At 35.6% G+C, this 23059-nt stretch overlaps 1 protein-coding gene across 1 annotated transcript in view; it reads right to left on the bottom strand.

The window, feature by feature from the left end:
* SYT1 (synaptotagmin 1) overlaps nt 1-23059 on the bottom strand; it is a 353422-nt gene that overhangs the window by 123422 nt on the left and 206941 nt on the right. Inside the window, exons 3-6 of the mRNA XM_023749755.1 lie at nt 17438-17622; nt 10108-10230; nt 5886-6053; nt 2610-2777 (exon numbers count right to left, since the gene is read on the bottom strand). Of these exons, the coding sequence (XP_023605523.1) occupies nt 2610-2777; nt 5886-6053; nt 10108-10230; nt 17438-17622 (644 nt within the window). The remainder of the gene's footprint in view (nt 1-2609; nt 2778-5885; nt 6054-10107; nt 10231-17437; nt 17623-23059) is intronic.

Genomic DNA, 23059 nt, shown 5'->3' with positions numbered 1-23059 from the left:
AGAATCAGTAATTCTTCAGATATAAAATATAATTGGAATCTGACTTCATTTAGTATGAGAAAGTTTATACCCAACTCTAGTCATCCAATGATACTTTGTAAACTAGACATCTATTTCATGATGTTCTCCAGATCATGATAAAAGGAAATAGTCACTCAACTGAAAACCAAAAATTACTATTCCCGAGTAGATAGTAAAAGGGAAAAACTCCAGAGTTTAAAGATATGATTGTTTCCCATTAAAAACTTACAGAGACTTTCAATAAGTACAAAGGTGGTAAGAAAAAGAATAGAGAAGTAGATATAGATATATAGTGGGAAAATGGAGGAGTGAATTGGGCAATGTAAAACAGGAGAAAGAGAACAATAAGCTTGTTTACTGAGCACTTATTACATACTGGAACTTGATACTCTAGCCCACTTAATCTGTAAAATAAAAGGTAGATAATGTTCGGCCCCTTTCTAGATTAAAAAACTGAATTTAGAGAGCTTAAGTGATTTACCCAGTGTCTCCAAGCTGGTAAATAGATTGGTCAGTATTGAAAGCCAGGAGTTGTTCTTTAGATAGGACTTTATTCAGAAACCAGTCTGAATAAAGTAAGGCAATAAGTAAGGCAAAGATTGGAATGAAGGAGAAAAAGGGGACAACACTAAACTCCACAAGATAGAAGCGGTATTGATCATTTTCACTTTTTTTTTTAACATCTACTACAGCTCCAAGAAGACAGCAGGCATAATAGATACTCGCATAATGAATATTTTTTAATAAATTGGGTGAAAAGAGTCTTAGGGAAGAAAGAGAAAGAAATACAGAAGGAGAAAGAGGGCAGCTAAAGGCGTGAGAATGTGATTCCTTTGGCGCAGTCAGCCTGTCCTGGATTCTTGAGTCCAACCAAACCTGTCAGCTTAGTGTCAAGCCTCAAACTCGGCCAATATTCAAAGAATTTTTGAAAGAGAAAAATTATTTGATGGCATGTATCCCTTTCACTCAAGGAATATACCAACTTTACAGAAACCCACTGGGGTTTGATGTTGGAATTCCAGGCCACTTGATAGTTACTAAATGGAGGCCAGTAGTGTGAGCCATGCATCTGGCCGGATGGGCATTGTGAAACACAAGTAGATTATATTCCGATATTCAACCAACAAACCAACCAAAAACCAGTCAATTAATAACCAATTAGTTAATAAATATTGTTATGGTCCCACTTTGCTAACCCCTAGAACTGAGCAATTTGTACAGAATCAAACATTTCAATAAAATATAAAAATTCAATGAAATAGCTCACGTTTCTGTTTTCATAACAGATGTTCAATTTAAAGTTGATGTTTTACTCATAGGTAAGAGCTACTTATAAAAATCATAAAATTTAAAAACTCAGTATTGCCTTGGGGTTGCTCTTGAAAGTCCACAGTAGGGCTAAATCTATCTCAGTATCCCAGAATCTAATTTTGACTAACTTATTTGGTTATGTTATATATATTTCCTTCCAAAAAGAAAGCAGAGCTTAACTCCAATAATTTTGACTCCTTTTGTACAACCAAATAACTTTAGAGCACTATTAAAATTCAGTTTCTGTATAGCAATCACAAGTCTGTTCTAAAACCTCATGTCACTGTATTGACCACAGAAAACCTCAGGCTGAGAGGATTCCCAGGTGAGGGGCTTGGCTGAGTTTCTCGGAAGGCGTGGGCCACTCGCTGACCTCCCTGGTGGTCTGAAAGTGACCACATCTATGGAATCCTTGATGGTCCTAAATAATGGAGGCTATTGGCAATCGCTTGGGTAATTATAAACTCATGTCAGGATCCAAAAAATGACTGCAAAAGGCATTGCTTTAGAGTTCAGAGAAGCTAGGAGTTGTTTGCCTTTCTGGTATTGGCCTATTGAGACTTTATCACAGAAAAATGCCAGTGCCAGGCAGGCATAGCATAATCCAATAGAACTGATTATTATGCAGTTTAAATGCACTAAGAATATTGAACTTCCCTTTTTAAATCACAGAAAAACCCTGGGTTAAACTATTCAAGCTGGGAGGAAACAATGTGAAGACTACTATAAAAATGTGAGCCATTTAAAAAATGGATTTAATATCAGCCCTTGTGAATTATATTTGATGTTTCGCCCATCATGCTCTGATATCTTCAGGAGAAACAATGAACTGTCTGTGATATCCAGACATAATCAAGGAAAAAGTGCCGTTTTATTTCTATTTAATAGCTAGAAAACCTATGTAGCAATACAGAGTGATTGTGGCAAAATACAAAGAATAAGATTATAGGTTACTGTCGTTCTAAAGAAGTACATGTGTGATAAGCTTTTAAAAGTGTGTGTGTGTGTGTGTGTGTGTGTGTGTGTGTGTGTGTGTCTGTCCCTTCAGGGAGTTGTTGATAGACTCGGTATACAAACCTTTCTCTTTTCTTTCAAATAACACCCAGAAGACCTGTGTATTTTCTAATGAGGTTATGCAGTCCCCTGACCCTATTTTGCCAGCTGTCAGCAGCTGGACGCCCACATCATTCTGTAAAGAGCAGCTCTCAGTAGGTTATTACGTGAGTGGAACTGGTGAGTACAGTTTGTCATCTTCGAAATGCTAATGTTTTTCTTACCTCTTCCTTCTCAGCACTCTGCAGATCACGCCATTCCTCAGTTACATGACCAAAATCCACTGTGTTCATGGGGACTTTAAATTCCCCGATGATGTCATGCTTGGAGAAACGATCAAAATCGTACACGGCCATCACGAGGGTTTTGCCTCCCAATTCCGAATACGGCACCTAAATGAAAAGAGATGAGGATAAAAATCTGGTCACAAAAATGCTTAGAACACATTACTTGTTTACAATATTTAATTTTAATATTTATAAACTGACCAGGGAGATAATTGTGCTTTTGGTATTTTCTCAAATGGAATCATTTGACGAACCGCTTACAGCTTAAATTACTTGGGAGGAAATGGGGACTTCCCTTAGTAATTTATCACTTCATCTCAAACTTCTGGAAGCTGTTAGTATTATTAGTAATGAATCCTATTAGTCATGCTATAAACACTTCAAGATGAATACAATAATAAACCAAGCCAATTTGACTATAAAAAGTTTTCCTTGAAGACTATTTCATTATTGTTGTTAAGTTATATTGTGAGAGTGTAACTTTTTCAAGGTAGATAACTTTCAAGCCACTTGATGCCGTTTTATAATGAATTAATGACTTACTAAAAGCTATTCTAGAAGTCTAAAAGGATTTAAATGAAATTCACAAGGTGTCTCACCTACTCTCTAAAATAATTTACTGATTGACAAGAGCTGACTAGAAAATTGATGTTTTGAATATCAGGGATGCATTATAATAGAGATCTTAAAGTTCATTCTTAGGTATGACACTCTTTAGGATGAGTGGTGGCAAAAGCCAAGAACTGATGAATTCTCCAGCTGTTCAAATATATCTGGGACAGCTGCTATGGGTTGGGAGGTTTATTAGTAACATTTTTAATATTCAGGGAAAGCAGTGCAATCTAAGTGAGCTACACTTCAGTAACTGAATAGAAATGCATAATTAAGAAATTGTTTAGACTTGTATTGAAGGTTTGATCAATTTTCATACACTTTCTATTATTTTATCAGTGTAAATGGTTGTCTTATGCTTCAGCAAACATTTCTTAATTAACTCTGTATATTAAGAAGGAAAGGAGAAGGAAGAATATTGGACCATATATGTATAAGAAATTTTAGTTTACCAAATTTTTTTCTGCCATTGTTAACTATTTGAAATTTGATTAAAATACTACAATTAAGAACTAGGCACAATGCTTTTTCCATTCTTAGTAGAAAAAAATAAACCATTTCAAAGAGTTGAATTTCAAAGAAGAAATAAGAAATTTTAAAGTAGGGATAAACTCTTGAAAAGAGGTGTGTGTGTGTGTGTGTGTGTGTGTGTGTGTGTGTGTGTGTGTGTGATTGAACTGAGGTAGCATCAATCAAAAACCTGGGCTTAGATAGGGCTGGGTCTGGGTGTCCCCACTTTCCAGCTGAAGGCACTGAGGCAAAGTGAATAAACCTCAGCTTTTTCATCTGCCAGAATAATAGTGATATAGTAGTGCCTACATGACGGTGCTGTGTGAGGCTGAGTGAATATATTGAAGGTAGTTAGCATAGTGTTGGCACACAGCAGGCACCTAATATTTTTTTGTTTGAATGATTAGTAGCTCCTTCAAGTAGGAGTTTGGGGCATGTAGGGTTCATGTTCAGTGGATTTGAACTCACTTTTCAAAGCCAATCCTCTTTAAACTCTATTGTGCTCCTATTTCTATATCATATTGTCTATGGCATTTCAAGATGCATAATATATAACATCTCATGGATAAATTAGCCAATTCTCTAGAAACAGTGGCATATTCCTTAAATGTATTGGAATATATTGTAGCTTGGTAGGATTTATGACTTGATCAACCTTCTTACAATAAAATGGAACCTGATAAAATTTTATAGGCAATTTTGAATTTCCAATAATTAAACTTCTTGAAGTCAGAGAAATTACTAATAAAATTATTACCAATATATTAAAAAAATAAATAACATAGGTAACTCAAAACAAAAGTCCACATAATATTACTTCAAATGATGTAAGAATCTACTTAGTAAATTGTGGTTAGAAATGACTAACATAAATTAAGATTCATACATAGTCAAAATGATTGTGATTATCACTTGCAATTGGTTTAGTTCTGTTTTCATGTTATGTTCTGTAGTATATTGATCATAGCGATGAACTCTTCAGAAGCTGAGTATTTCCAAAATGTTTTTACTGTTATTATAAATTAACTATTCTAGGCATAGAAAACTGTAGATTTTTAATGTTTACTTTCATTAGGAACTTTTGTCTATAAAATCTCAAAAGTTTCAGAGTGAATAGAAATACTGCTCTTTTAGAAAATTGGGAACAAAGTTCTAGAAAAATAACTCATGGCCTCAGAACAGCCATTTCTTCCAGACCAGGATGGTCACTAACATGAGGCACGTGCTTTCTGTACAGCTGGTTGAGGGACAGGTGGTTTTGCATCAGCCTACTGGGAAGTGACATACATTCCTTTTTTTTCAGAAATGCATTGTTTTAAGTAATGCATCCAAATAGTTTTCTCATATTCAATATATCCATAAGAGAACTATTTGTACACGTGACTTGTAGACAAGGCCACAGCACTTGTCTATGCAGAGATGCCTGAGGCCTGCAAAGCGCATGTTCCTGTCGAGTTGCTCTATGGCCAGAATCTCTCATTGTTATTATTTGTCTGAACTAAATGAAGAGCACTAAGGAACATCCTAGAGTAAAAGAAGAATGCGGTAAGTGCATACCAATAATATGTTCACCTTTTTGTTGAAAGGTTAAGAAGAATGATTTGAGAGGGCTCAGTTTGCCCCTGTGCACACAGAAGTTGGCAATGAGAGAAATGCCTATTTGCACCATTTGAACAATGGACATAGCTTACTTTATTCTGTGATTGCAACACGGTTTACCTATGTTCAGGAACTTTGAAACTTAAAAACAATAATTCCATTATTTTTTTGACTTTATTTTATAGAGAGGAAAATGTCAAGCCTATTGGCACACACTTGAAGGTGACCTCACTTTTTCTAGGTGGACATGACCTCTCAGTCATATTCCAGTCTGCATTTTATTCTGAATGGCCGAGCTGAATCCTACTTTGGCTAAATCTAAATGCAATGCAAAATCCTCACTGGATGGGAAATAAGAATTTTAAATATTCTGAATAGAATCCCTTTAAATCTCCGAACAAGCGGTCATGTGCATGTCTGTGTAGGTGTCAGGATGAGCTCAGTCGCTTATCTAAAACAACAGAGGAAAAATTAGTAAGTATAAAACAATACCTTGAAAGTAAATTGCTCATTGAAGACAGGGTTGAGGGTCTTTCGGTGGACTTTTGTCTCAAATTTCTTCTTTTTGTCGGGCAGCAGAAACACTTTCACATACGGGTCAGATGTGCCGCCCATGTCCAAGGCGGGCAGCTCGGCAGCCTGGATGATCCCGACCAGCAGCTGAAATAAACAACGGATACAGCAAACACAGACATTGGAGGGCATTTTGGAAAAGATTTATTTGTTCACATTGCTGGATATTGTGATTCCTCCCTCTTCCTCTTTGCTTTTAATAAACATTTTTCTCTTATGAATCTGAGCACAGAAGGCAAATGAAGTGAGCTGTACAGACTTCAGAAACCCAATTATGGCAGATGCAGGCTCTAGAAAGCCTGGTTTTAAGCATAAAAGAGGCTTTCAAAGGGTTGCTGATTACCATTAACTATGGAATTCATAATTGCAAAAGAGTTGCAATCAAATAACTTCCCAGTTGCTAAAAGCCCTTGTGCGTTATTTTTCTTTTAGGGCATGATTTGTAAGTGGAAATAAATTGTTAAACAATCACAAGTGTATAATTATAATGTAGGAAATTTTTATTCTGAACTGAAGCCTCAGATCAACTAACTAGAAATTCCTTAGAAATTAGGTACCTTTTTGAGATAGAAATAAGATCTTCAAGTTTTTATCATATTTGACCTATACTTGTGTGCTGAATACTTTTGTTTTAACTGATAGGAAAATGATTGCCATATATTAAATTCTGTGTTTACATATAAGACATTGGGTCAAAGAGATATAATTTCAACTTCATGTAAAGGAAGGGAATATTACAGATATGGTTTTTAATGGTAAGTGTGACTAATCTGTGTTTCTTTCCAATACAGCAGAGATATCTGCATTTTTTTCAAGTCTGTTTTCTTAGTGATACATTCTTATGTCTTGTTATGAATGAGGACACAGGCTGGCATTTTAAATATTTTTGCAAATAAAATAAAAGCTGTGAGTGGACTATTCTAGATGCTCTGACACCACACATTTTGTATCGACAGATTGCTCTAGATCCATATGGGAAACAAAAGTAGACTCTCTTATTGTTCATAATATATAGTCCCCCCTTCAAAGTATACACGGTTTAATGACTGATAGCCCAATTTTGAAAATGAAATGTACTTTAATAAACCCTGATTTTATAATTATTAAAAGTGTGTGTATACATAGTGAAAAAGCCAACAAAGTGAAAAAGCAATTCATCCCCTTCCAAACAAAGTCACAGTTATTTTCTGTAAAACTGACCCACTATGTTTGTAAGTGCATTTGGGTTAGTTGACTCATTTTTTAACCTGGATTAATGCCCTGAATTATTTTTGTTTTGTTTTAATGCTCCAATATCTTTGTGATATCATTATATAACAAATAGCAATAAGAGTATTGGATTGTAGATATACAAAACACAGACAGATGATCAAAGAATAGCTAAAGTAGACATCAGATAATAATGATATATTTAGTAAATCAAACAATTTGTCTCGGTTTGCCAAATTGGTATCTAGTGTCTGCCTTTAGATTGCATGTGAATAAGCAAGATTGCATGTGAATAAGCAAGATTCTATGTTTTTTCTCATTTTGCAAAAAAAATTCTTTTGGGTAGGGAAAGCTCTAGAAATATACCTAAACTCCTTAAAACCAAATCATCTATATTTTAAATATTTTTGGATATTTTGTTGGTTAGCGGTGGAATTTCTTCTTCCAACTCCCCTCTGACTTCTGTCTGAGATAAGTATCACATTTCCCTTCATCATGAAAGCATCTCAATTAGAATACCTTAGAGCTCTCTTTTAGTTTTGGTAACAAACGTGTATATTTGATTACAGCCTTATCTGGGCAGTTCCTCAGACTTTATCTTTCATGACTCATGGAAATCATTTTATAAATCAGATTAGTTGAGAACATTTGGAAAATCAGTGCATAACAATAAAAGTTTCATCAGGTAGAATCTTCTAGATCCTCAGAATAAAATGCCTTTTTAAAGTTGGTGTTTGCTAGAATGGGAACAGTAAACACACTCATATATTTGAGTGAAAAAAACCTGTGCTATTATTTTCTTAAAAATTGTATTTTATAAAATGACATTTATAGTACTGAAAGCCAACTTAGAAATTTTAAAATTATGACTAACCAGGATGAGATACTAACAGATTTCTACTGAAAAAGCTTAAAGTAGAATAAATTAATAGAAAAACACTGGATTCATATAAAGAGGCAGGTTAATTCCCAGGAAACATTATATATGTGAAGATAATATATGTTGACCTTGACCTTCCCTAAAATATATAAAAAGAAATTTTGCTTTCAAACAAGTCCTGATGATCAATTTTGGCATGCGTGATAGAAATGACCTCAAATACGCTTAACTATAAAAGGTATATCTATAGATTTATATAAATCCTTACCTATAAACCTCTATCTTTAACCAATATGCTATTTTCTAAAATGTATTATGAAATAACTAGGCAGGACTGTAATGAAGCTGATGAAATAAAATTATTATTTTTTAATATTTTTATTGATTTCAGAGAGGAAGGGAGAGGGAGAGAAACATTAATGATGAGAGAGAATCACTGATTTGCTGCCTCCTGTATGCCTCCTACTGGGGATCAAGCTCACAATTGGGGCATGTGCCCTGACTGGGAATTGAACCTGAGACCCTTCAGTTCACAGGGTGACACTCTATCCCAGTGATGGCGAACCTTTTGAGCTCGGCGTGTCAGCATTTTGAAAAACCCTAACTTAACTCTGGTGCCGTGTCACATATAGAAATTTTTTGATATTTGCAACCATAGTAAAACAAAGACATATTTTGATATTTATTTTATATATTTAAATGCCATTTAACAAAGAAAAATCAACCAAAAAAATGAGTTTGCGTGTCACCTCTGACACGCGTGTCATAGGTTCGCCATCACTGCCCCGAGCCAAACCAGGGAGGGCTAAAATTATTTTTAATATGATAGAACATATCAACACATTCTTCATGAGAAATGTGGAAATTTCAGAAAGTGAAATTTCAGACATTATTTGAACTATCAATTTTTAGATAAAGCCCCAAATTTCTGCAATGGTGTAGAGCTCTCACACAGCATTACTGACTCGGGACATTTGTTGTCAAAGCTGAACCTTCGAGTTTGATTTATCTGTGGCTCATTCCTCATCAAACTGGAAATAATGAACACATGTTGTATTAGTAGTAATTGCATGTACTTTACATTTACCATTTCCTCCTCACCCAAAATGATGAGTGAAGCAAAACAAATTGGAGAGTTTTAAATCTCCCATCTCGAAGAATAAGGCCGACTCCTAAGTATTCTTAAGAGACAGATCTCTAACTTGGCCAGCTCCACTAATTCTTGTCTAGCTTTTTACTTTCTTTCACAATTCAGAAGCTAAAGGAGTATATTCATCAATGTCATAGAATCTGGAAGGCCTTTTTATGTAGAGAGCTTTCTAACAGCTATCTTGGTGCTACTTCTATAACGCAGTCAATAAAAGACAGGTAATATTATTGTTAATGTAGGTGGCACTTCATGGTTTTTGAGAAACTGAAGCAGACGTGCCTGTTTTGTTATCTCCTTGAGTGTTTTGTCACTTTTTGGGCAGTAGTCATAGGCACTAGAAATCAGGTTCCCAGTCTTTTTACTGTTCTAGACCTTCTATCTTATTAGCATCAAGAGTTTGACCTAATATCATGATATTATTACACAAGGCATGCCTTTGAAATTCATGAATTTCAATTTTCCATCTTTGATTCCTGCCATACTGATACATTATGTTTCAAAACTTTGGCTTGAATGGTGGCATAACACAAAGGCCCCTCACCCTGTTTGGACCTAAATCCATGAAGTGCAAGAAAGATTGTTCTAGCTAAGGCTGTGAGGGGTGAGACTGTGGTTGGAGCTCTCAGAATAAGTCTGACTGCTTCAAGTTAATTTGTATTCTGCCTGCCTATTGTAAGTGCCATACATTAGATGTAATCAGTTGAATACTGTGAATTCTAATTACCAAATGTTAAATTAGCAAGTAGGGGACTGCCTGTACTCAGAAATTATTTCATCAATGGCTTTGATAATTGCATTTTCCCCTTGCAGCCAACAAAATGTTTTAGAAAGTAACTTGCTTCAATTTCTACTTGGTAATTTCAGACAATGTAATGGAATTAGAAAACATTCCCCCCTCAGACCTGGTTATTCTGGAAATCATAATCCAATGAGTATTGAAGTTTTCCCAATTTCTCATCTTCTTTGGGTTCTTCTTTTTCTTCCCCATCAGTCAATCCGGTTTCAGCATCATCATCCTTAAGGGCCTATGAGTAGGGAAATGGATTGTATGTGAATTCAAGTGAATTTTCATCAAAATCCAAATTAAACTGGGCTTGTGGTTATACTTCCAAGCTGTCAAAAGCAAGCACCAAGATGCTGGAAATCTCAATTTGTCTGACACACATTCACATTTGATGCTTACATATTTTTTAAAAATTCCATTTGTGCATGGAATTCCCCCTCCCCCCATTAGCAAGCAACATGGAAGCAATGGAAGAAGCCCCTAAGAATATTGCAAGCAAAAAATGTAAAGTTGTTGCAAATGTCAACTTGGTATTATATTTGGCTCTGCTAAAACTGCTTATTTCAGAATTATAATAAACATGCTATTAACCAGGCCAGGTTTCACATTCATGTAGGTTAAAGCAATTGATGCTAACCATCATGTAGAACCATTGTTACATGCAGTGGAGTAATTTATATGAAATGTGTGGCCTTTTGTTGCCTTGTTTCCTATGAAAAAACAGTTGAGTAAGTGATTCTCAGAAAAATTTAATTTGTTATGTTTCATATATACATGTGCAATGGTTATGGAAAAAGAGGAAAAACATGCCACCAGCAAATGCATGTTTAGAGAAAGATCTACCCCATTTCCAGTCTAGTTTACCATTTTGTTTTCATAACAGCTCCATAGAAAGCTAGGCTGAATTAAATTGATTTATGGGTCCATTTGATATCAAAAAAATAAAAAGTTACGTTTGTAATTTTGTTAAACTGAAATCTGTATAATAGGTTATTTTGCATTAATGAACACAAATTTTGGGACTGAACTCCCAAAGCTCAGTTTGTATCAGTTGAATCATTTTTATAACCTAAAACTTAAGTGTAATATAAATTGAAACACTAGAAAGCTCATTATTTCATAAAATACATTAAAATGCTCCTCTTTTAAAAAATAAAAATATATAATATTTCCCCAATAAAGTGAAAATATTTTGCTAAATAATTAAAGGTTATAAAGTTATAAATATTACTAGTAAAAGCTCTGTTACTGGGAATATTCATTCTACTGCTTTAAAGAATTAAAAAAAAGAATCAGAAGTCAATGAGGAATTATTATTCAAAATTAAAACTGATAGTGTTACATACCCCTAACCATTAGTGAAGTTGACAAAAATTTTAAGTTTTTATTTGGACCATTTTATTCTTTTCTTCTAGAGACTGCCAATATATAGCCATTAGTAATCTTTCTGTTGTTGGTTGCTTTTTATTGATTTGTAGGGACTCTTTGTATTTTAGTAGTTTCTACCTTTCTGTTATATATAGAAAATATTTTCTCTTAGTTTTTGGTTATGGCATTTTTCTTGCCGTGTGTGTGTGTGTGTGTGTGTGTGTGTGTGTATTACTGTAGACCTTCACAGGAATCAAGTTAAGACATATGAGTGGTAGACTGTTTTATATCTCTGACAAAGTAAGCGAATCTTAATTCTTGTCAGCAATCAAATAAACCTGAGCGTTCTTGTAGAACTGGAATCTAAAGCATAACTGGGCTTCAGAAAGGCATTGGAATCATTAAACTACAGCTCAACCACTCAGTAGCTCCCATCACTCTCAGCTCCCAAATGCATGTTCTTTTTTTCTGCTGAGAGAAGACTTTTCTGTTGACTTATCCATTCACACAGAGACCCTCAGTGGTGCTTCCAAATGGCACCCTCAGTCTCTCAGTTGACAAGATTTTCCAATTTGGCTTTACCCAGTGAACTCCAATTTGATTCCAAAAAACCCAAGACTTGCTGGCATCATATTAATACACTTGTTTGTGTGGGAAGATCAGATAAACAGAGTTGAGCTGTAGTCAGAGATGCTTTTCTTTTGTGCTTCCTGAAAAATTTCAGGAGCTTACAATGAGTAGGAAAAACGGAAAATTACCATCAATAGATTAGTGTAGAATGTTAAAAAAATTTGGTTACCATATACTATTTAATTGGGAAATTTTAATTTATACATCAATGTTTTCTTGAATAATAAAATGTTGATTTACTGATAGCCAAAGGCAGGAAACAATATAATTATTTAAAAATTTATGCTAATCTTTTAATTTTTGTGTGGGGTGACACTAAAGTGAAAAAAAAAAAGATTACTGAAACCTTAGCTGTGTGTAAGTCTTTAATGCTGTTATAAATGTGCTTAGAAAATTGTAGCTTAGGTAATTTGCCTACCTGTAAGATTTTAAATTTTCTAAAATAATAGCAAACTAATGCATACTTCAGTCTGAAATATCTGCACATTACTATAATAAAAGATTTTATGGATTAAAATACTTTTTCAAAAGCCTCCTTCAGAACTGACGATTTGCATATCATGTTTCAGCCCAGTGCGATTTGAAATAGCTGAGATATTAAATCTCCTTCTCCCTAAGTGGTTTTTGCCCTAATAAAAGGTGCAGGACCATCTCTGCAATTATTCTGCATGAAACAGGTCTAAATTTTTTATAATTTCTCAGTGCCACTGTTCATCACTGCAGTGATTAAGTCTATTCTTGTCCCAAAGGCTGAGTTTAACCAAGACATTTTCTGTACTATCACATTAAATTCAGGCCTATTAAATCAGTGGCCATTATAATATCTCGAGAGCAATACCAGCCCCCCTCCCTCCCCCAATGGAACAAAATGCAGAAGAAACAGCTTGTAAACCCAGCAGTTCTGAGAGTTTGATAAATTGCTGTAGAAAAAGCTGTGCTGGGAACATCGACCTTGTTTTAAATTTCAAAGATTTAGTGCACATGCTTCTGGCTTGCTTCAACATTCAAAAGACGCTTAGTTCACAACCATCAGAAGGAGCACTTGTTCATTCTAAGGTAAATTGTTCAGATTTGGCATTGATAGGGCACAGTAAAAAGAGATCAACAAAGGAATGAATTTTCTTTCTGTGCCCATCAGTTAAAAACTTGAGCTTTCTAATAATGCTCTACTTAACCAGTTAGTAATATTTAATATGAGAACCCTTCATCTTTAAAAAAAAATCAATTTAGTTCAGCCTTGATGTGTGTCAGAATGGTCCACCCTCAGCTGTGGAGTCCCAGCTGCCAGGCCACTAGATATATCCGAGCGTTGACTTAGGTGTGTCTAAGTAGCAGAGGAAACCTACCGCAAGGACAGTCCAGAACAGTCATGAGACACAACACAGATAAGGAGGACATAGAAGGAAGAAATAAAAATTAAAGTATCTACACACATTAGTGAAAGCAATGGAGAAAGGACCTTTCCAGACCTATGACTTTCTAAGTTGATATTTTTCCTCTGTATTTTTAGTGTTCTGAAGTTTTAAGACATTAACAAAATCTTAAATATATATCTTTTTCTGGGTAAATACTATTTATAGTTTTTTATTGTCATTGAAAAATATTAAATATCTTCCTTGGTTATAAAATTTTACCATAGAGACATGCAGCCATGAACAATGAAATTTAAATTTCTGTGACATTTTATATGGATTGAAATAGTAAAAACATTGATTTTTCTAAACCTAGGTATCTTAAGAAATTGTATCTAAATTCCCTCTCACATCTGTTTTTAAATAAGCACATCATCTTTCCCATGTTCATATCAACGTTCTGTTTAAAAATATTCTAAATAATATTTAAAAATAATTTTACTTTGTGTTAAGGCTGTTTTGAATTTGTATGATCAAATGTGATAGAGCATCTTAAAATCTTTGAGTTACATTTTGCTTCTTCATCCTTCCCCTTCATAAAATGATAGAACCCATTATTGGCTATTTTGTCTGCCTTAAAAAAGCATCATAAGGTACTGTTATATAACTGTTTACACATGGAGCCTACTTTCACTTATCCAAACATTTAATTTAATTGTTTATAAATCATTTAACATTTAATTGCTTATAAATCAAAATAAAACCTATAAAATCCTATGTAGACAAACTGATTTACTTAAAATAATTAAATACCTTTTTGAGGGTTGAAATCCTAAATGCTATGTTGTGACAGTAAATTGCTATAAACTATCACTGATTTCTTAATATTTTCTTATTTGACTCATTTATCTTCCCCTCTCATTTAAAGGAATAGGTGACCAGTGAAAAATTAGCTACAGTCAATTCTCTGTATTCATTACTTTTGAGATCTTGGTCATTTATCCAGGTTATAACAGAGGTGATAAACACTGGTACTATTTTATAAACTACTAGAGGCCCGGTGCATGAATTCGTGCATGACTAGGGTCCCTCGGCCTAGTCCAGGGGTGGGCAAACTTTTTGACTCAAGGGCCACAATGGGTTCTTAAACTGGATCGGAGGGCCGGAACAAAAGCATGGATGGAGTGTTTGTGTGAACTAATATAAATTCAAAGTAAACATCATTACATAAAAGGGTACGGTCTTTTTTTTTTTTTTAGTTTTAGTTTTATTCATTTCAAACGGGCCGTAGTTTGCCCATGGCTGGCCTAGCCTGTGGGATCAGGTCAAAACTGGCTTACCGACATACCCCAAGGGTTCCCAGACTGGGAAAGGGTGCAGGCCAGGCCAAGGGACCCCACCGGTGCACGATCGGGGCCAGGGAGGGATGTGGAAGGTTGGCCAGCTGGGTAGGGACCATGGGAGGGCTCCAGGGTGTGTCCAGCCCACCTTGCTCAGTCTTAATCAGCCGGACCCCAGCAGCAAGCTAACCTACCAGTCAGAGCGTCTGCTCCCTGTTGGTCAGTGCACATCATAGCAAGCAGATGAGTAGCCTTAGCATATCATTAGCATATTATGCTTTGATTGGTTGAACGGACAACCAGATGACTGGACACTTAGCATATTAAGCTTTTATTATATAGGATAGTCTTTTACATCATACAGAAAAATTTCACAATGAAAAATACAAATTTATTGTCTTAGGAAAAAACATTATAGTTATTTAATATAATGTTAATATGATAGTTACTCAATGTTAATATAATCTATATAATAAAAGTGTAATATATTAATTAGAACGGACAGCTGAAAGACCTTCCGGATGTCCTTCTGGATGACCTTCTGGACGAAGCCAGGGCTGTGAGGGCCGGCCAAGGCTGTGAGGGGCTACAAGGGCCAGCCGAGGCTGCTAGGGGCTGTGAGGGCCGGCCGAGGCTGCGAGGGGTTGTGAGGGCCAGCTGAGGCAGCTGGGGCTGCGAGGGCCGGCTGAGGCTGTGAGGGGCTGCGAGGGCCCAGCCAGGGCTGCAAAGGCTGGCTGAGGAAGCTGGGGCTGTGAGGGACGAGCCCCTTGCACGAATTTCATGCATCAGGTCTCTAGTAAATATATAAAAGCCTAAGCAACCGTTATGACAGATTGAACAACTGGTCGACCAGCCAGTAGCTATGATGCGCACTGACCACCAGGGGGCAGGAGCTCAACACAGGAGCTTCCCCACTGGTGGTCAGTACACTCCCACAGCCAACCTCCCGTGGCTAGCTAACCTCCCACGATCCCTCCCCCTGGACTGGAGGAGATGGCCCTGATTGGCCCTGATTGATCGCTGGCCAGGCCAAGGGACCCCACCTGTGCACGAATTCATGCACTGGGCCTCAAGAATAATTAATATTATCAAATAATATAATATTATTCGATACCTTAAACTTTTAATTTCAGGATACTGGGATTTTAATTTTATTGTAGTTATGAAAATGATAGTATTATATTTTCAACCTATTGTTTGACATATGTAGTTGAAATTCAAGTAAAAATGATTCATTTCATGTCCATATTGAAGATTGCTTCTACACTTATTCCAATACATTGTTTAAATAAATCTGTATCAAGTCCTATTTGCTATAGACATATTGAAAGAAAGTAAGGGATGATTTAAAATCTCAGTTTCTATGTAACAGATTAACCAGAAAGAAAAGTCCTTATTAGACATGTGTGACTTAACTTTTGTGCATTGGATTCTATGGTTGTGATTAGAAACTTTCAGAAAAATGTAACCCTTCTTACTCTGAGCTCAGAACAGAGCTCACTGAGCATGAGCACTAGCCCCGAGACCTAACAAAAGTTCAGGGAGTGAAAAATGAGCTTTGTGAAATTATTTTCAATAGACATGACTGTGTCTTTGAGAAAAAGTGTTTAAAACTCGAACTGGGGTGGGGGGTTATTGTCCTGAGTGAGTGATTAACTAGAAAACTATGCAAATGTACTAAGATGGCTTTGTTGATTCAATTGTTCCAAAGATTCACATATTTAAGAGTTTACTTAATAATAATTAATACTATAAGACGAGTTTACAAAACTGCATATATATGTTGCTATTTTGAAATAAATAGAACTTTTGAATTATTTGAAGGGAAACATTGAAAACTAAAAATTTTATTTCTTTGAAAAATCTTTCCATATTTTAATATGAATGAAATGTTATTTAGAAATATCCATGGTGAATATGATTCAAAAAAACTGAAGAGGCACTTAATTATTATAATTATTAATAATAAAGTATTATGAATCAAATCATTCAGTTAATTTAGTAAAAATACACAATATAAAGGACATCCAAACAGCTTCCTTAGAAAATAACCCAGCCAGATTGATTTTATAATCTTTGTTATGGTTTTAATTGTTCCAATGTGAGGAAATAAAAATTTTGCCTTTAAATTCTACCCTGTTCTTTAGGGCCAGCTCATACTTTTCTCCCTTTCCTGTATCATCCATTATTCCCAAGCACTAATTATTGAGTTGGATGGATACATACCATGGGTAGCTTTCATCAAGTGTGATAAACACATTTAAGAATCAGTTATCTAATAGCGATCAAGAACAGTGATAATGCAGGCAACCTGCTTGGGTCCCCTCCCTGCAACAAGAAGCTTTTCTGTAATAAAACGTTATCTCAAAAAAAAAAAGTGATAATGCTAGAAAGGTGACCTGCCCAAGAGGGATAACACTCAGATATTCTTTAACATGTTTCTCAAACTCTAACACAATTAAGACTGGCTAAGCAGTTGTAATCAGAATATTCAGGCATCATTCCAATATGCTGACCCATCAAGAGGGTCATGGAAGCCCTTTTCTGGTTTATATGCTTAGGAGACTCGAAAAACCCTACCAAATATTTCCATTGCACTTTGGGATATTGAATAATGGCTGAAAGGATTGCAAAGCATCTCTAAAACAATGTTATATGTCCAGAAGTTGTTCATTTCTATACTTATCTCACATACAAGAGTAAACCATTTATTAATTTGCAATAAAATCTAAGGAGAACTATGGAATGAATACATTACCTGATCTTTCATGGTCTTCCCTAAGTCTTTCACATCTTTCATGTTAATGGCATTCTTTCCTCCCTTTTCCTTTCCCTTCTTCTTGTTTTTCTTTTTGAACAAACATTTCTTGCAGATACAAAAGCAGCAGGTCAGGACTAAAAGGACCACGACTATGGCTATGGCAATTAAGGCCCATGGTGGCACTGAAAGAAAAACATGTACAGAGAACATTAGTCGTAAAACACACATGCAAAACTTTTAACTTATGGGCTATAAAGATAGTCACTCATTCATTTCCATTCATTGAGCACCTGTTATGCTCTAGTCTAGGCGCTCTGTTCTGCATTACTTTATCTAGTTGTTTCCTATGCCTATAGTGTTTATATATATATTTTTGATTTTTCTCTTCCAGATATGTCAAATATTTCCTCTCTATTGCTTTTCCTGCTCCTCCCAGCTATATTTTCATTAATCCTTTCCTTCATTCATTCAGAGCATTGCTTTGGAGTTTGACCTCTGATTTTAAATCCTGGCTTCACCATTTACCAGCTGTGTAACCTTGAACAAGTTGTCTAACTTCTTCTTGCCTCAGTTTCTTCATCTCTAAGGTGGAGGTAAATTGGTAGGTAGCTCATAGTCTTTCTGAAGTTTAAAATAAGATGCAGTGCCTGGCACATGCTAAAAGTTTAATAAATATTAGTTGTTATTACTTATCTAGTAAGTACTAGGGGTTCTATGATGTCTGGGCACGATGGGCATGGAAGCCATTAATCAATCATAAAGACAAAAGTAACATCACAATGGTAGAGAAGGTTAGAGGATCCTTGAGGATCCACTCGGGATCTCCAGAGGCAGGGCAGTGGTTCTGTGCTCAGTGGCTCTCAACCATGGTTGATACAGGCTTGGACACTTACAGGCTGTGCAGCTCTGGCCAGATTGACCACACTGTTCTGAGTTTCTGCTTCCTTCTCTATAAAGCGAAGGTAATAGTGGTACCCACTTTATCTATCTTGAAGATGAAAGGAGTTAATATGTTAAAAAGTTTAGAATGGCATCCAGCACATAGCAAGGACTCAGTGTTAGCTGTAATAACTCAAGACATGGAGCTAAGTACAGTGAGTACAGCTCAGAGTACATGTGGGGACATAAAACATGCACACCAATAAATACGTAAAAGGAGAGATGAGTTCACTGAGTGAAGTTCAGTGGGTATGCGAGTGGGTCTGAGAAGGGGAGAAATGATCGTTAGACAAGGGGAGGCTTCCAATTTATAGGCTCTGTTGAATATAGGCATATACACTGAGTGGCCAGATTATTATGACCACCTGACGTTTGTAGGCAAATTAGCTATAATTTCATGATGAAGTTGCTAGAGGGCCAGACCATTATAAATAGGGTAGCAGGTTGTTTACCACGATAGTAGAAGTGACTTTTTTCTGAAGATATGGGTAAACAATGCGATTTAACAGCCTTTGAATGTGGAATATATGTATATATATATATAAATACTTATATATATATATATATATATATATATATATATACACACACACACACACACACACACACATACATACAAGTACACTCAAACATTTTTATCACAAGTTGTCCATCTACTGAAAGTCAATGTATTTTCTTATTTGGCACCCACCACACATATGCTTATCAAAAATAAGTTCCTATGAAAACATTCAGGATTTCACTTTGCCTGGAAAGGAATTACTCAACCAGAAGAAATAATCAGATTTGCCTATTGTAATCAGAAAAGACATTGTGCACTGAAATGGTAAAAGAAAGTTATATTTTCTTCCAGCTACATAAACATTCCTAGAACCCATGACTGCTGGACACAAGTCAGGATACTTTGATAAAGTAATAACAAAAATATTAACTTCTCTTCAAACCTGAGAAAACCCACTCTATGCTGTCTCTGTATTTATCTTCATAGAGTAGAATATGTACTGTGCATATTGTTCAAGATTATGATTGACTACTAGCTGTTAACCTAAGGACATATAAAATCACAACTTCCATAATTGTATGTTCAGCCAAAGAAATATTTGTGTGAAAGTTTTAGATAGAAGTTTTCTTACCTCTTTTAATCTAGTTAAATGCCTACCAAGCATTAATGAGAGAGCCTATGTATTCATTGCAGGTGAGACAATCTATAATAATAAAAAGCATAATATGCTAATTAGACCAGACGTCCTTCTGGATGTCCTTCCCAACGACCTTCTGGATGAAGCTGGGACTGCAAGGGAAGCCCACGTCCCAGGTGCCAGAGGGAAGCTGGTGCCGGTAGCCAGGGAAAGGAAGGCCTACTCTTGCACGAATTTCGTTCATTGAGCCTCTAGTATTTAATAATGACTGTTCATTTTGAACCTTGAAAATTATGCTCCTAGTTGGACTTGTGTGACAGTCTCTCAGAGAACGACGTGAAAGTGTCTTAAATTACACAGGACAAGATGGAGATCACTTGACAACTTCACAAAAAGAAAATAGACAGTGGAAACACAGACACATTATTTAATCAAAAGGAGTTAAAGGGATAGAAACATAGGATTACAGCCAGAAATCTGAAATAGTGCCACTTGAAGGTAAATTATAGCCACTGAAAAACTTATTTTGTGACTTTTATTTCTTAAAGTGCTACTGTCTCCTAGATTTCCTTGCAGTTGATCTTCTGAATACCTTAGTTTTGAGTATGCTGTATTGACTATATGAAATTAACAAAAATTACCTCATAATTTACTGGCACCTTTAGATAGAATTAATTAGAAGAAAGTTGTTTTGTGCACTCATATGAAAATTTGCATATTAGGCATATATATATATGCCTAATATGCAAATTGTCCCCTCAGGAGTTCAACTGAGAGTTTGCTCGTTCATTATGACATGTACTGACCACCAAGGGATGGTGCGGAATGAAGGAAGGCCCCAGCCAGTAGCCAGAAGGCCCCAATTGGCCCTGATCGCTGGCCAGGCCTAGGGACCCTACCCGTGCAAAAATTTTGTGCACCGGGCCTCTAGTTATAATATAAATCACCATTTAATTCCATTTATCATGTTAAAAATTTATTCTATTGTATAAAGCAACCAAATATTTAAAATTTGATATGTTTAGTAAGAAACACCATCTATCATATTATTCATTTGAATATTAGTGGACAAATCTCATGGGATATATTTTGGATTAGGCTGAAAACTTATTGAAGACCTACTTATTATGAGTCATCAATTGTGCTCCTGTTTTACATATATTATCTAATTTAATCTTCACAGCAATTTTGCCCATTATCTCTTCAATTTTGTATAGAAAGAAAAAAAGAAGGAATAAAAACTATAAAGTGAATAGTTTGAGAAATTCAAATATTTCTTTACATTAATAGGTTAAGATGTACATTATTTTTAATGTATACAGAGGAAAAATTATTCTTGAGCTTTGAAATCACTTTAATAGAACATTTTATTTTAAAAACAACAGTGAGGCGAATAATAGCATAAGATGCTGCCAAGAGTGATTTCTATAATATAAAAGGTAGCTTCAATGAAAATAGGCTCATCAAAATATTGCTATTGGTAGAAAGCTATCAGCTTGTTGTTACTACTACCGACTAATGGACTTTTGTGATGAGAATTTTAAAATTTAACTTAAAGAACTTTCAACAGAAAATAATAGACTAGCATATAAACTCTTCATTAAAAATGTTACTTTCGTTTTCTAGTTAATGAATTAATCTCATATTATTTAACCCAAAGGTAAACTGATGCATAAGCATTAAGACAAAGTCAAATCAAAACTGCTTCTGATGTTTTAACTTAGACTTTGTGGTGGGCAAATAACAACACCTCAAAAATGTCCATATTTTATTCTCTGAAAACTGTGAATATGTTACCTTACATGGCAAAAAGGACTTTGCAGATGTGATTAAGGATCTTGAGAAAGGGATATTATCCTGGGTTATTCAGAGGGTCCCAAGAAACCAAGTAGAATGGTAGAATGGTGGTTACCAGGGGCTGGTATAAAGGTGTGTGAGGTGATGGGTGTGTGTGTGTGTGTAAAACATTTACTTAATAAAATTCAAGTACATATATTAAATCATCATGTTAGATACCTTAGATTTACAGTATCATTTATTATATCTCAGTGTCAAAAAAAGAAGGGATCAGCCCTGCTGACACTTTGATTTTAGCTCAGTAAAACCTGTTTGGACTTTTGACCTCCAGAACTAGAAAAGAATAAATTTGTGTGATTTAATGCCTATAAATTTGGAGTCAGTCATTATGGCAGCAATAGGAAACTCAAGAGATACACAGCAGACCTTGGAAGGTCTATAATATATGCTGCATATAGGTGATTATACAATTGGAATATTAGTGTGGGCTGTCTTTGTATTTTTATGATACTTCCTTCTCATCTACCCTTTCACCTCCCTTCTGCAACTGTTCTCATAATACTAACATTGTACCAAATACTCTTTCAAAGATAACCAATGGTTCCCTTTTGGAGAAACCCAAACAACGGTGTCTATGGTAGGAGACAATCTTGATCAGATATTTCTTCTTGAAATTTTCTTCTGCTTTTGTTTCTATTGTTCTTACCAGTATCTCCTTCTAAGCCTCTGACTTTTCTCTCTTTCTTTCTGTGAGAAGAAACGTCATCTTTTCTGTCAAAGAACAGTTTAGGCAGCCACCATTTTGGACAGCGTAACTTGGCAGCCACCATGTTGGCCTCATGGCTTGCAGCTGCCCTGAGGGCCTCCCTTTGAATTAGCCAATTGTGAAAGACTGTGAGCCTGAGCTCCAATCAAGAGCAAGGGACAGGTCATGTGCATTAGGGATTATAAACCAAGCAGACCGCCTGCTCGGTGTGCGTGTGCTTATAGTCCATGTGTGCGCACCCTTCTACGTAGAAGTAAAGATGTTTGCCTTGCTGCCTGGCTCCCGAGTATGTTTTGTGTTCTACCAGGACCCCTGAATTCGGGGGCTCGCCTTATTTCTAACATTTCCCATTCCCAAGTCTTAAAAAGTTATTCAAAGTCCTTAGCTCCTTGCCCATCTTCATGTTCACTCATTGTTGAGCACATCCTTTCCCATGCCTTACCCTTTTAGGTTGGTTATTCCATTCTGCTTCATCGTCTATATGTTTGAACTGTATTCCCCACTGCCTACAGATTGTTTCCTGTGAATCCTTCATCTTCTCAAACCAGGACATCAAGTATATTCCTTTTATTTTGAAATGGTATTCTTCCTCCTCTTTAGTCATTTAGATATTTATTTTTGAGGCTCCACAGGACACATATCTAGGTTTCGGTTTGATCTCCGGTTGGGGTGAGTAAGGGAAGGCAAGTGATCCATGTCTTTCTTTCTTTCTTTCTTTCTTTCTTTCTTTCTTTCTTTCTTTCTTTCTTTCTTTCTTTCTTTCTTTCTTTCTTTCTTTCTCTTTCTTTCTTTCTTTCTTTCTTTCTTTCTTTCTTTCTTTCTTTCTTTCTTTCTTTCTTTCCTTCTTTCTTTCTTTCTTTCTTTCCTTCCTTCCTTCCTTCCTTCTTAAAAAGTGTCACCAAGAACAAGGATATTTATGAGTATACATTCATAAAAGGGAAATTTTTAATATTACTGAATAGCAGCCCTGTGTGTCAA

The sequence above is a fragment of the Myotis lucifugus genome, unplaced genomic scaffold (assembly GCF_000147115.1).
Source record: "Myotis lucifugus unplaced genomic scaffold, Myoluc2.0 scaffold_9, whole genome shotgun sequence".
In the NCBI taxonomy this organism is placed as follows: Eukaryota; Metazoa; Chordata; class Mammalia; order Chiroptera; family Vespertilionidae; genus Myotis; species Myotis lucifugus.
The sequence above is the reverse complement of the archived record's forward strand: the minus strand, read 5'-3'. Positions and strand labels throughout refer to the sequence as shown.